Raw genomic sequence first — 12,806 nt, 5'->3', positions numbered from 1 at the left:
TATTCCCATTTTTGGGGGGATTTTCCCACTTTTGAGGGGAGTTTTTCTACTTTAAATGGAGATTTTTCTCACTCTTTGGGGGGGGGTCTTCCCATTTTTGGGGGTATCCCCATTTTTTAGGGGAGTTTTCCCACTTTAAATGGAGATCTTTCCCACTTTAAATGGAGATTTTCCCCACTTTTTGGGGTGATTTCCCAATTTTGGGGGGGATTTCCCATTTTTGGGGGGGATTTTCCCACTTTTTTGCAAGTTTTCCCACTTTAAATGGAGATTTTTCCCACTTTAAATGGAGATTTTTCCCACTTTCTCGAGGGATTTTCCCTTTTTGGGGGGGAGGTTTCCCACTTTTTGGGGGGCTATCCCCATTTTGGGGGGATTTTCCCACTTTTTAGGGGAGTTTTTCCACTTTAAATGGAGATTTTTCCCACTTTAAATGGAGATTTTTCCCACTTTCTCGAGGGATTTTCCCTTTTGGGGGGGATTTTCCCTTTTATTTTGAGAGTTTTCCCACTTTTAATGGAGATTTTCCTCATTTTTGGGGGGGATTTTCCCATTTTTGGGGGGGGGGATTTCCCATTTTTAGGGGGATTTTCCCATTTTGGGGGGGATTTTTCCACTTTTTAGGGGAGTTTTCCCACTTTAAATGGAGATTTTTCCCACTTTTTGGGGGGATTTCCCATTTTTGGGGGTATTCCCATTTTTTAGGGGATTTTCCCCCACTTTAAATGGAAATTTTTCCCACTTTAAATGGAGATTTTTCCCACCTTTGGGGGGATTTCCCCATTTTTAGAGGATTTTCCCACTTTAAATGGAGATTTTTCCCACTTTCTGGAGGGATTTTCCCATTTTTGGGGGGATTTTTCCATTTCTTGGGGGAGGATTTTCCCTTTTTTGGGGGAGTTTTTCCACTTTAAATTGAGATTTTTCCCACTTTTTGGGGGGATTTTCTCACTTTTAATGGAGATTTTTCCCGCTTTTTTGGGGGGGATTTCCCATTTTTTAGGGGATTTTCTCACTTTTTAGGGGAGTTTTCCCACTTTTAATGAAGATTTTTCCCTTTTTTTTTGGGGGATTCTCATTTTTGGGGGGATTTTCCCACTTTTTAAGGGAGTCTTCCCACTTTAAATGGAGATTTTTCCCACTTTTTGTGGGGGTTCCAACTTTTGGGGGGGTTTTTCCCACTTTTTTTTGGGGGGTATTCCCATTTTTAGGGGACTTTTCCCACTTTAAATGGAGATTTTTTTTTTTTTCCCCACTTTTTGGGAGTCTTTTCCCATTTTTGGGGTCCCGGTGATTTTGGGGGGTCCCGGGGGTCTCTCCGTCTCCCCCTCCCCCATCTCCCGCCAGTCACGTGTCTCGAGCAGCGGCCCCGCCCCCCGCCCACGTGCCCCGCGCAGGCCCCGCCCCCTCACGTGTCCCAGCACCGGTCCCGCGGCCGCACAGGACACGTGACCTGAATGGGACGCTCCCATTGGTCGGTGGAGCTGTCGGTCAAACTCGGGAGGGCGGGGCTTGGGGAGCGGGGTTTGTCCCCGCCCCCAGAACCGGGACCGGGACCGGGACCCCCGAACGGGACCGGAACCGGGACCGGGATCGGAACCGGGACCCGTGAACTGGGACCGGGACCCCTGAACGAGACCGGAACCGGAACCGGGACCCCCTGACTGGCACCGGATTCCCCGAACGGGGCCGAGATTGGAACCGGGACCACCTGACCGGGATCGGAACCGGGACCGGGACCCCTGAACCGGACCGGAACCGGGGCCCCCGAACGGGGCCGGGATCGGAACCAGGACCGGGACCCCGGGACCGGGACCGGGATCGGAGCCCCCGAACGGGACCGGCACCGGCACCGGAGATCCACGGATGGGAGCCCCTGACCGGGACCGGCACCGGAGTCCCCCGAGCGGAATGATCCAAGCCCCGATAGTTCCGGTACCGGGATGGTCTGGAGCCGTGAGGGTCCGGTACCGGGATGATCCAAAACCCCAATGATTCCGGTACCGGGATGATCCAATCCCTGTGGTTCCGGTACCGGGCTGCTCCGTGCCTCTGTCCCCGGTCCCTTTTGTCCCCTCCGTGTCTCCCCGCTGTCCCCGGGGTCCCTGTCGCCGCCAGCTCCCGGTCCCGGGGGTCCCGGGGGTCCCGGGGGTGTTCGGGTCCCCGCGCTGTCATTGTCACACTCGGGGGGCGTGGTCTGTGCTCAATGGCCACGCCCACCAGCGGGCGGCGGCCCCGCCCCTTCCTATTGGCGGAAAAGGGGGTGGGATGATTGTTTGATTGACAGCGCGGCGGTCCAATCGTGAGGGAGTATAGGGGCCACGCCCCTTCCGCGGTACCGGAGCGCGCGCGGCGGCTCCGGGACCCCGGAACCGAACCGGGGACCCCGGAACCGAACCGGGGACCCCAAAACCGAGCCCGACATCCCCAGAATCGGCCCCGGGACCACCCGAGACCCCCCGGAACCGATCCCGGGAATCCGAAACCGGCCTCGGGACCCCCCTCGGAACCGGCCCCGGGACCCCCGGACCCCGCCATGGACCCGGATCCGGACCCGGACCCGAATCCCGGGGCCGCCACGGACCCGGCACCGGCACCGGCACCGGGGGGGAAGCGGCGGCGCTTCACCGTTCGGCAGGAGGGTCCCGAGGAACCCCCGGTACCGGCGGTGGCGGGAGGGGACCGGGGACCGGACCGGGAACGGGGGCGGAACCGGGAACCGGGGATGGGGACCGGGAACGGGGGGAGTGGGGACACCGGGGGTCCGGGAGTGACCGGGAACGGGACCGGGGACATCACGGGGGACCGGGAAAGGTCGTGGGGGGTTAACCCGGTGTCCCGGTGTCACCGGCGGTGTCCCGTGGGTGGTCCCGGTGTCCCGGCGGTGTCCCGTTGTCACCGGGGGTGGTTCCGGTGTCCCGTGGGTGGTCCCGGTGTCCCGGCGGTCCCCCCGTTGTCACCGGGGGTGGTCCCGGTGTCCCCTCGGGTGTCCCGGTGTGACCGGCGGTGTCCCGGTGTCCCCGCCAGGTCCCGTCGCTGTTCAGAGCCTCCGCCGCTCCGGTGCCGGTGCCGGTGCCGGTTCCGATCCCGCCCGGTCCCGGTTCTTACGCTGAGTTCGTGGTGAGGGGTGAGGGGGGGACCGGGAAGGACCGGGAGCAGAACCGGGACCGGGAGCGGGACCGGGACCGGGAGCAGGACCGGGGTCCAGATCAGAACCGGGAGCAGAACCGGGACGGGGATCCCGGAGCCGCCGGAACCGCCCTCCCGGGACCCCTCCCGGGACCCCTCGCGACCCCCGGGGACCGGGACCGGGACCAGAACCGGGAGGAGCCCCGGGACCAGAACCGGGATTTGCTGCGGGCGGTGCCGGTTCCGGTGCCCAGAGCGGGCACCAGCAGCAGCGGCGTCATCGTCAGCCCGCGCCAGGTGGGCGGGGCCCTGTCGCGACATGGGCGGGGCTGTGCCTGGGCTTGGGGCTCATGTGACACAGGGGGCGTGTCCCGGGCTAGGGGGCGTGTCCCCATCTCGGGGGCGTGTCCCTGTCCCCTGTCGCGACACGGGGGCGTGTCCCGGGCTGGGGGGCGTGTCCCGGGCTCATGTCGCGACACGGGGGCGTGTCCCCATCCCGGGGGGCGTGTCCCCATCCCGGGGGGCGTGTCCCCATCCCGGGGGGTGTGTCCCCATCCCGGGGGGTGGTGTCCCTGTCTGGGGGGGGCGTGTCCCTGTCCCCTGTCGCGACACGGGGGGTGTGTCCCCGTCTCGGGGGGCGTGTCCCCGTCCCGGGGGCGTGTCCCCTGTCGCGACAGGGCTCTGATGTCGCGGCGGCAGCGCGGCAACCCCGTGCTGCGCTTCATCCGCAGCGTGCCCTGGCACTTCGGGGACGTGGCGCCCGACTTCGTGCTGGGCGCCGGCGCCTGCGCGCTCTTCCTCAGGTGAGAGCGGGGACAGGGGCCACCAGGGGCCACCGCGTGTCACCAGGGGCCACCTCAGTGTCCCCTCAGTGTCCCCTCAGTGTGCCCACGGGTGCCCTCAGTGACCCAGGGGTGCCCGGGTGTCCCCTTGGTGCCTTGAGGTGTCCCCGGGTGTGCCCATGCGTCCCCTCAGTGTCCCCTCCCTGTCCCCAGCCTCAGGTACCACCAGCTGTCCCCTCAGTGTCCCCAGCTGTCCCTGTCCCCAGGATGTCCCAGCTGTCCCTCAATGTCCCCTCCCTGTCCCCAGCCTCAGGTACCACTAGCTGTCCCCTCAGTGTCCCCAGCTGTCCCCTCCCTGTCCCCAGCCTCAGGTACCACCAGCTGTCCCCATGTCCCCAGGATGTCCTAGCTGTCCCTCAGTGTCCCCAGCTGTCCCCTCAGTGTCCCCTCGCTGTCCCCTCCCTGTCCCCAGCCTCAGGTACCACCAGCTGCACCCTCAGTGTCCCTGTCACTGTCCCCAGCTGTCCCTGTCCCCTCAGTGTCCCCAGCTGTCCCCTCAGTGTCCCCTCAGTGTCCCCTCCCTGTCCCCAGCCTCAGGTACCCCCAGCTGTCCCCTCAGTGTCCCCTCGCTGTCCCCTCCCTGTCGCAGCCTCAGGTACCACCAGCTGTCCCCATGTCCCCAGGATGTCCCAGCTGTCCCTCAGTGTCCCCTCAGTGTCCCCAGCTGTCCCCTCAGTGTCCCCAGCTGTCCCTCAGTGTCCCCAGCTGTCCCCTCAGTGTCCCCTCGCTGTCCCCTCAGTGTCCCCTCGCTGTCCCCTCCCTGTCCCCAGCCTCAGGTACCCCCAGCTGTCCCCTCAGTGTCCCCAGCTGTCCCTGTCCCCAGGATGTCCCAGCTGTCCCTCAGTGTCCCCTCAGTGTCCCCTCGCTGTCGCAGCCTCAGGTACCACCAGCTGCACCCCGGGTACATCCACGAGCGGCTGCGGGCGCTGGGCCGGGGCTGCGGCCTCAGGGTGCTGCTGCTGCAGGTGGACGTGGTGAGATGGCACTGTCACCTTGTCACATTGTCATTGTCACTGTGTCATTGTCACTGTGTCATTGTCACTGTGTGTGCATCGATCCCACCCCATCCCCTCAGGGTGCTGCTGCTGCAGGTGGACGTGGTGAGATGGCACTGTCACATTGTCACTGTCACCTTGTCATTGTCACTGTCATTGTCACTGTGTCACTGTCACTGTGTGTGCATCGATCCCACCCCATCCCCTCAGGGTGCTGCTGCTGCAGGTGGACGTGGTGAGATGGCACTGTCACATTGTCACTGTCACCTTGTCATTGTCACTGTCATTGTCACTGTGTCACTGTCACTGTGTGTGCATCGATCCCACCCGATCCCCTCAGGGTGCTGCTGCTGCAGGTGGACGTGGTGAGATGGCACTGTCACCTTGTCATTGTCATTGTCACTGTCATTGTCACTGTGTCACTGTCACTGTCACTGTGTGTGCATCGATCCCACCCCATCCCCTCAGGGTGCTGCTGCTGCAGGTGGACGTGGTGAGATGGCATTGTCACATTGTCATTGTCACTGTCACTGTCATTGTCACATTGTCACCGTGTCACTGTCACCTTGTCATTGTCACATTGTCACTGTGTCATTGTCACTGCCATTGTCACTGTCACTGTGTGCCCATCCCATCCCCTCAGGGTGCTGCTGCTGCAGGTGGACGTGGTGAGATGGCACTGTCACCTTGTCATTGTCATTGTGTCACCGTGTCATTGTCATTGTCACATTGTCACAGTCACTGTGTCACTGTTGTTGTCATATTGTCACTGCCATTGTCACTGTCACTGTCGTCTTGGCATTGTCACTGACACCTTGGCATTGTTACATTGTCATTGTCACCTTGCTACTGTCACTGTGTCTGTCCCTGTCCCCATCTCACCTGTCCCTGTCCCCTGTCCCCTCACGTGTCCCCTCTGTCCGTGTCCCTGACGTGTCCCTGTCCCTGTCCCCAGCGTGACCCCCACCAGTCGCTCAAGGACCTGGCCAAGGTTTGTCTCCTCGCCGACTGCACGCTGCTGCTGGCCTGGAGGTACGGCTGTCCCCGTGTCCCCGTGCCCCCAATGTCCCCAACGTCCCCAAACGTCCCCAAACGTCCCCAAATGTCCCCAGTGTCCCCAAATGTCCCCAACGTCCCCAGTGTCCCCAGTGTCCCCAAACATCCCCAATGTCCCCAAATGTCCCCAACATCCCAAACATCCCCAAATGTCCCCAGTGTCCCCAACGTCCCCAGTGTCCCCTGCTGTCCCCAAACATCCCCAGTGTCCCCAAATGTCCCCAACATGCCAAACATCCCCAAACGTCCCCAACATCCCTAACGTCCCCAATGTTGCCAGTGTCACCAACGTCCCCAATGTCCCCAACGTCCCCAAACATCCACAATGTCCTCTGCTGTCCCCGATGTCCCCAGTGTCCCCAATGTCCCCAAACATCCCCAGTGTCCCCAATCCCCCCAATGTTCCCAAATGTTCCCAATGTCCCCAAACATCCCCAACGTCCCCAATATCCCCAAATACCCCCCGATGTCCCCAATGTCCCCGATATGCCCAAACGTCCCCAACATCCCCAATGTCCCCGCTGTCCCCAGTGTCCCCATTGTCACCCCAAATGTCCCCACTGTCCCTGCTGTCCCCAGTGTCCCCAATGTCTCTGCTGTCCCCAACATCCCCGCTGTCCCCAGTGTCCCCAGCATCCCCGCTGTCCCCGTGTCCCCATTGTCACCCCAGTGTCCCCGCTGTCTCCCAGTGTCCCCAGTGTCCCCGTGTCCCCGGCAGTGCGGAGGAGGCCGGCCGTTACCTGGAGACGTTCAAGTCCTACGAGCAGAAGCCGCCGGATCTGCTGAAGGAGCGCGTGGAGCACGACTTCCTGTCCCGGGTCCGGTCCCGGTGTCCCCAATGTCACCAAGTGTCCCCAGTGTCCCCAATGTCCCCGGGTGTCCCTGAGCAAATGTCCCCAATGTCCCCAAATGTCCCCAATGTCTCCAAATATCCTCAGTATCCTCGGTGTCCCCAATGTTCCCAATGTCTCCAAATGTCCCCAGTGTCCCCAATCCCCCCAATGCCCCCAATGTCCCCAAACATCTCCAAATGTCCCCAATGTCCCAAACATCCCCAATTGTCCCCAATGTCCCAAATGTCCCCAATGTCCCAAATGTCTCCAATGTCCCCAAATGTCCCCAATATCCCCAAATGTCCCCAATGTCCCCAATGTCCCAAACATCCCCAAATGTCCCCAATGTCCCAAATGTCCCCCAAATGTCCCCAATGTCCCCCCGCAGGTGACAGACTGCCTGACCAGCGTCAAGTCCGTCAACAAGACGGACGCCCTGAGCCTGCTGGGGACCTTCGGGGTGAGTGGTGGCACTTGGGGACACTGGAGACACTGGGGACGCTGGGGGGGACACTGGGGACACTGGGGACATGGGGACACTGGGGACAGTAGGGGACACTGGGGACAGTAGGGGACACTGGGGACACTGGGCACTTGGGGATGCCAGGGACACCGGGGACATTGGGGACAGCAGGGACACCGGGTACATTGGGGACATTTTGAGACATTGGGGACACGGGGACACTGGGGACATCCTGGGGACATTGGGGACACTGGGGACACTGGGGACATTGGGAACATTTGGGGACACGGGGACACCGGGGACACTGGGGACATCCTGGGGACATTGGGGACACTGGGGACACCGGGCACTGAGGACATTGAGGACTCTGGGGACATTGGGGACATTTGGGACTTTGGGAACATTGGGGACATTTGGGACATTGGGGACATTTGGGGACATTGGGGACACCAGGGACACTGGGGACATTGGGAACATTGGGGACAGCAGGGACACTGGGGATACTGGGGGCACTGGGGACATTTGGGACATTTGGGGACATTGGGAACATTGGGGACACTGGGGACATTTGGGGACATTGGGGGCACTGGGGATACTGGGGGCACTGAGGACATTGGGGACTCTGGGGACATTTGGGACTCTGGGGACATTGGGGACATTTGGGACTTTGGGAACATTGGGGACATTTGGGGACATTGGGGACATCGGGACGTTGGGGACATTTGGGGACCCCGGGGACCCGTGGCCGCGCGTCCCCAGCCCCCGGTGGCGCTGTCCCCTCGCTGTCCCCCCGCAGTCGCTGGCGGCCGTGGCCGGCGCGTCCCGGGGGGAGCTGTCCCTGTGTCCCGGCGTGGGACCCCAGAAGGTGAGCACAGGAAGGGGGAAAATGGGAAAAAAGGGACAAAAAGGGGGAAAATGGGGGAAAAAGGGACAAATTTGGGGACAAAAAGGGATAAAAAGGGATAAAAAAGTATACAAAGGGACAAAAAGGGGGAAAAAGGGGGACAAAAAAGGACAAATTTGGGGACAAAAAGGGATAAAAAAGGGGACAAATTTGGGGAGAAAAAGGGATAAAAAGAGACAAAAAGGGAGGAAAAAGGGACAAAAAGGGATAAAAGGGGGCAAAAAGGGATAAAAGGGGATAAAAAAGGGATAAAAAAGGATATAAAGGGACAAAAACGGGGACAAAAAAGGACAAATTTGGGGACAAAAAGGGATAAAGAAAGGGGACAAATTTGGGGAGAAAAAGGGATAAAAAGGGACAAAAAGGGGGGAAAGGGACAAATTTGGGGACAAAAATGGATAAAAAGGGGGGAAAGGGACAAAAGGGGCAAAAAAGGGATAAAAGGGACAAAAAAGGGGGGAAAAGGGATAAAAAGGGGATAAAAGGGGCAAAAAGGGGACAAAAAGGGACAAATTTGGGGGCAAAAAGGGACAGATTTGGGGACAAAAAGGGACAAAGGGAGAAAAAGGGAAAAAAAGGAACAAATTTGGGGACAAAAGGGAGGAAAAGGGGAAAAAAGGGAACAAAAAGGGGGAAAAAAGGGATAAAAAGGGGACAAAAGGAACAAAAAAAAGGATAAAAAGGGGAGAAAAGGAACAAAAATGGGACAAAAAGAACAAATTTGGGGACAAAAAGGGGACAAAAAATGACAAAAGGGAACAGAAGGGGCAAAAAGGGACAAATTTGGTGATAAAAAAGGGACAAAATGGGACAAAAAGGGATAAAAAGGGGACAAAAAAGGATAAAAGGGATAAAAAGGGGAAAATTTGGGGACACTGGGGACACTCCTGTCCCTCTGTCCCCAACCAGGCCAAGCGACTCTTCGATGTCCTGCACGAGCCTTTCCTCAAGACCCCCAGATGAGACCCAAAATCCCCAAAAATCTTCACAAAAATCCCTCAAAACCCCCCAAAAAAGCAAAAAAAAACCACCAAAAATCCCTCAAAATCCCCAAAGATCGCCCACAAATCCCCCAAAATCTCAAAAAAATTGCCCAAAAAATCACTCAAAATCCCCCCAAACCTCAATAATCCTCCAAACCCCCCCAAATACCCCAAAATCTCCCAAAAAATCCTCCAAAATTTCCAAAAATCTCCCCAAAATCCCCAAAAATTCCCCAAAAATCCCCCAATCCCTAAAAATCCCTCAGAAATCCCCCAAAACCAAAAAATCCCCCCAAAATTCCCTCAAAATGCCCAAAAATCTCCCCAAAATCCCTCAAAAATCCCTAAAAATCCCCCCAAATCCTCCCTAAAATCCCCAAATCCTACAAAATACCCCAAAATCTCCCAAAAAATTCCCCCAAACTCCAAGAAATCTCCCCAAAATCCCCCAAAATCATCCCAAAACCACCAAAATCCAAGGAATGCCTGCAAAATCCCACAAATGCCCCCAAAGTCCCCCCAAATCCCTCCAAAATCCCACAAATCTCCCCAAAAAACCCCTAAAGTCCCACAAATCCCCCAAAACCCCTCAAAATCCCCCCAAAAAACCCAAAAGCCCCCCAAGAAACCAAAAAAAAAACCCCTAAAAATCCCCCCAAAAAACCCCTAAAACCCCGCAAATCCCCCCAAAAAAACTTCAAAATCCCCCAAAATCCCCCCAAAAACCCCAAAAAACCCCCAAAAATCTATTTTTTTTTTTAAATAAAAGACATTTAATGGTGACCCAGGTGACACAAGTGACACAGGTGACACAGGTGACACCGCAGGTGCCCCGGGTCACTCCGGCTCCTCCCTCTTCAGCTTCTTCCTCTTCCTCCTCCTCTGAGTCCCCTCGGGTGCCGCTGTCCCCGCTGTCCCCGGTGCCACCGCCGTGTCTCCAGGTGCCACCGCCGTGTCCCCCGCTGTCCCCGCTGTCCCCGGTGCCACCGCCGTGTCCCCAAGTGCCACCGCCGTGTCCCCAAGTGCCACCGCCGTGTCCCCCGCTGTCCCCGCCGTGTCCCCGAGGCCGCGGGCGATGCTCAGGGCCCCCGTTATTGGGGGGGGCGCAGCGCAGGGCCCCCCCCGGGGACAGCGGGGACAGCAGCAGGGGACAGTCCCCGCGCCCCGCGGGGCCGGCCCGCAGCACCAGCAGCTCCCCGGGGGTGGCACTGGTGGCACTGGTGGCACCGGTGTCACTGTCACCCGCGGTGTGGCCGGGCCGCAGCCGCTCCAGCCCGCGCAGGGGCACCGGGCAGCCCTCGAGGCTGGGGACAGGGACAGGGACAGTGTCACCCGCTGGGGACACCGGGACACAGCCACTGTCACCCCCACATTGTCACTGTCACCCCCACATTGTCATTGTCACCCCCACATTGTCACTGTCACCCCCACATTGTCACTGTCACCCGCTGGGGACACCGGGACACAGCCACTGTCACCCCCACATTGTCACTGTCACCGCCATTGTCACCCCCACATTGTCATTGTCATCCCCACATTGTCAGTGTCACCCCCACATTGTCATTGTCACCCCCCCATTGGCACTGTCACCCGCTGGGGACACTGGGACACAGCCACTGTCAGTGTCACCCCCTGGGGACACTGTCACCCCCCACCATTGTCAGTGTCACACCCCCCATTGGCACTGTCACCGCCATTGGCATTGTCACTGGATGGGGACACTGTCACCCCCCGTTGGCATTGTCACCAGCTGGGGACACCCCCCATTGGCACTGTCACCCCCAGTGTCCCATTCTCACCCCAGTGTCCCCAATGTCCCAGTGTCACTGTCACCATCCCAGTGTCACTGTCACCCCGGTGTCCCCAATGTCCCACTGTCACCCCAGTGTCCCATTGTCATTGTCACCTGTGGGGACAGAAGTCGGCGGGGGCGCGGATCAGCCACAGCTCGGCCTGGGGACCCCCCATGGGGACCCCCCCGGGCAGCGCCTGGAACTCGGGGGGACACCGGAACCGCGGGGGGGGCCCTGGGGACACAGAGAGTGACAGTGTCACCTCAGTGTCACCCTGGGGACACCGGAACCGCGGGGGGGGCCCTGGGGACACAGAGAGTGACACCGAGAGTGACACAGTGTCACCCTGGGGACACCCTGGGGACACAGAGAGTGACACAGTGACACCCTGGGGACACCGAGAGTGACACTGAGAGTGACACAGTGACACCCTGGGGACAGTGGAACTGCGGGGGTGGCCCTGGGGACAGTGACCGTGTCACCCTGGGGACACAGTAAGTGACACCCCTGGGGCCACCCCGGGTCCCCCAGATCCCTCAGTGTCCCCTCAATGTCCCCCAATCCCCACGTGTCCCCCGCACGCATCCCTGTCCTCCCCAATGTCCCAAATGTCCCCCAATATCCTCCCCACGTCCCCAATGTCCCCAATATCCCCCAAACCCCCCCAATGTCCCCTCAATGTCCCCCCACTGTCCCCCTGACCCCCCGGTGTCCCGCCATGTCCCCGTGTCCCCCAGACCCCCCCATGTCCCCAATGTCCCCCCCAATGTCCCCTCAATATCCTTCCCATGTCCCCAATGTCCCCAAAGTTCCCCCCAATGTCCTCCCATGTCCCCACGATGTCCCCGATCTCCCCCTGACCCCCCCAATGTCCCCTGAATGTCCCCCCAATGTCCCCTCCATGACCCCCTGTCCCCAATGACCCCTGACCCCCTCAATGTCCCCCCAATGTCCCCCCAGTGTCCCCAGTGTTCCCCCGCACATCCCCGTGCCCCCCATGTCCCCAAAGCCCCCCCAGTGTCCCCAAAGCCCCTTCAATGTCCCCAGTGTCCCCCCCAATGTCCCTCAATGTCCCCAGTGTCCAAATGTCCCCCCCATGTCCCCACGTCCCTCCAATGTCCCCCCGCTCATCCCCGTCCCCCCCCATGTCCCCAAAGCCCCCCCAGTGTCCCCAATGTCCCCAAAGCCCCCCCGGTGTCCCCAAAGCCCCCCCAATGTCCCCAAAGCCCCCCCGGTGTCCCCAAAGCCCCCCCCGTGTCCCCCCGTGTCCCCTCACCCTCCATGCCGCCGCCTCGTGCCCGCCTGGCTCCGCCCCCCCCCGTCCCGCCGCGCACTTGGTACAGTCCTGGGCGGGGCCAAAAGGCGCGGCTCCGCATAAACCACGCCCATTTTAGCCATAAATGGGGATGGGCGTGGCCTCCCGCGGGCGGCCCGGCGGCATTTAAAGGTACAGCGACCCCCGGAACGACCCCGGCCCGGGGGGCGCGGGGGGGCCCCGGGGGGCGCGGGGGGGGCTCGGGGGGCACCGGAGGGGGCGGGGCGGAGCTGGGAGGGGGCAGATCCGGGCTCCCGGCGTGCACCGGGACGGGACGGGCGGGGGCGGGGCAGGGGCGGAGCGGCGCCGCAGGTACCGGGGGTTGGGGGGGGGGGCGGGAATTTGGGGAGCGGGACCCCCCCCGTGGGAGCGGAGACCCCCCGGTGGGAACGGAGACCCCCCCGTGGGAGCTGAGCCCTTCACGGGGACCCCCCCGCGGGACCCGAATCGTTCCCGTGGGACCCCCCCCCCGTGGGAACGGGGAGTTCCCGTG

The 12,806-nt window shown here is 60.4% G+C and overlaps 2 protein-coding genes across 6 annotated transcripts; one reads left to right on the top strand and one right to left on the bottom strand.

The window, feature by feature from the left end:
- Nucleotides 1-656: 656 nt before the first annotated feature.
- Nucleotides 657-9,638, top strand: ERCC1 (ERCC excision repair 1, endonuclease non-catalytic subunit). Of its 5 annotated transcripts, XM_064402202.1 has the most exons (9): nt 1,272-2,659; nt 3,028-3,426; nt 3,829-3,932; nt 4,846-4,945; nt 5,922-5,998; nt 6,741-6,840; nt 7,244-7,315; nt 8,115-8,183; nt 9,132-9,331. In XM_064402202.1, exons 1-9 carry the CDS (start codon nt 2,537-2,539, stop codon nt 9,183-9,185), a joined length of 1,098 nt encoding a protein of 365 aa, XP_064258272.1. In that variant the 5' UTR covers nt 1,272-2,536; the 3' UTR covers nt 9,186-9,331. The 5 variants fall into 5 exon arrangements, 4 of the variants coding, with proteins under 4 accessions (XP_064258273.1, XP_064258271.1, XP_064258274.1 ...); XR_010351728.1 differs by lacking the exon at nt 9,132-9,331 and having other exon boundaries at nt 662-2,659; nt 6,712-6,840; nt 8,115-8,182; XM_064402201.1 differs by lacking the exon at nt 5,922-5,998 and having other exon boundaries at nt 666-2,659; nt 9,132-9,638.
- A 21-nt stretch (nt 9,639-9,659) lies between these two features.
- Nucleotides 9,660-12,340, bottom strand: POLR1G (RNA polymerase I subunit G). Its single transcript, XM_064402151.1, has 4 exons — nt 12,275-12,340; nt 11,112-11,232; nt 9,977-10,509; nt 9,660-9,691 (listed from the first exon to the last, which is right to left on the bottom strand). Exons 1-4 carry the CDS (start codon nt 12,279-12,281, stop codon nt 9,660-9,662), a joined length of 693 nt encoding a protein of 230 aa, XP_064258221.1. The 5' UTR covers nt 12,282-12,340.
- Between the last annotated feature and the right edge of the window lie 466 nt (nt 12,341-12,806).

Source organism: Passer domesticus, chromosome 35, assembly GCF_036417665.1.
Source record: "Passer domesticus isolate bPasDom1 chromosome 35, bPasDom1.hap1, whole genome shotgun sequence".
NCBI lineage: Eukaryota > Metazoa > Chordata > Aves > Passeriformes > Passeridae > Passer > Passer domesticus.
This window is presented reverse-complemented; position numbering and strand designations above follow the sequence as displayed.

Coding starts and splice junctions, on each gene's coding strand:
- ERCC1 (XM_064402201.1), top strand. CDS start 2,537: ATGGACCCGGATCCGGACCCGGACCCGAATCCCGGGGCCGCCACGGAC. Junction 3,933..4,845: donor GCCTGCGCGCTCTTCCTCAG/GTGAGAGCGGGG, acceptor TCGCTGTCGCAG/CCTCAGGTACCACCAGCTGC. Junction 4,946..6,740: donor TGCTGCTGCAGGTGGACGTG/GTGAGATGGCAC, acceptor TGTCCCCGGCAG/TGCGGAGGAGGCCGGCCGTT.
- POLR1G (XM_064402151.1), bottom strand. Junction 10,510..11,111: donor GCCGACTTCTGTCCCCACAG/GTGACAATGACA, acceptor CCCTGTCCCCAG/CCTCGAGGGCTGCCCGGTGC. Junction 9,692..9,976: donor CACCTGGGTCACCATTAAAT/GTCTTTTATTTA, acceptor GGGATTTTGCAG/GCATTCCTTGGATTTTGGTG.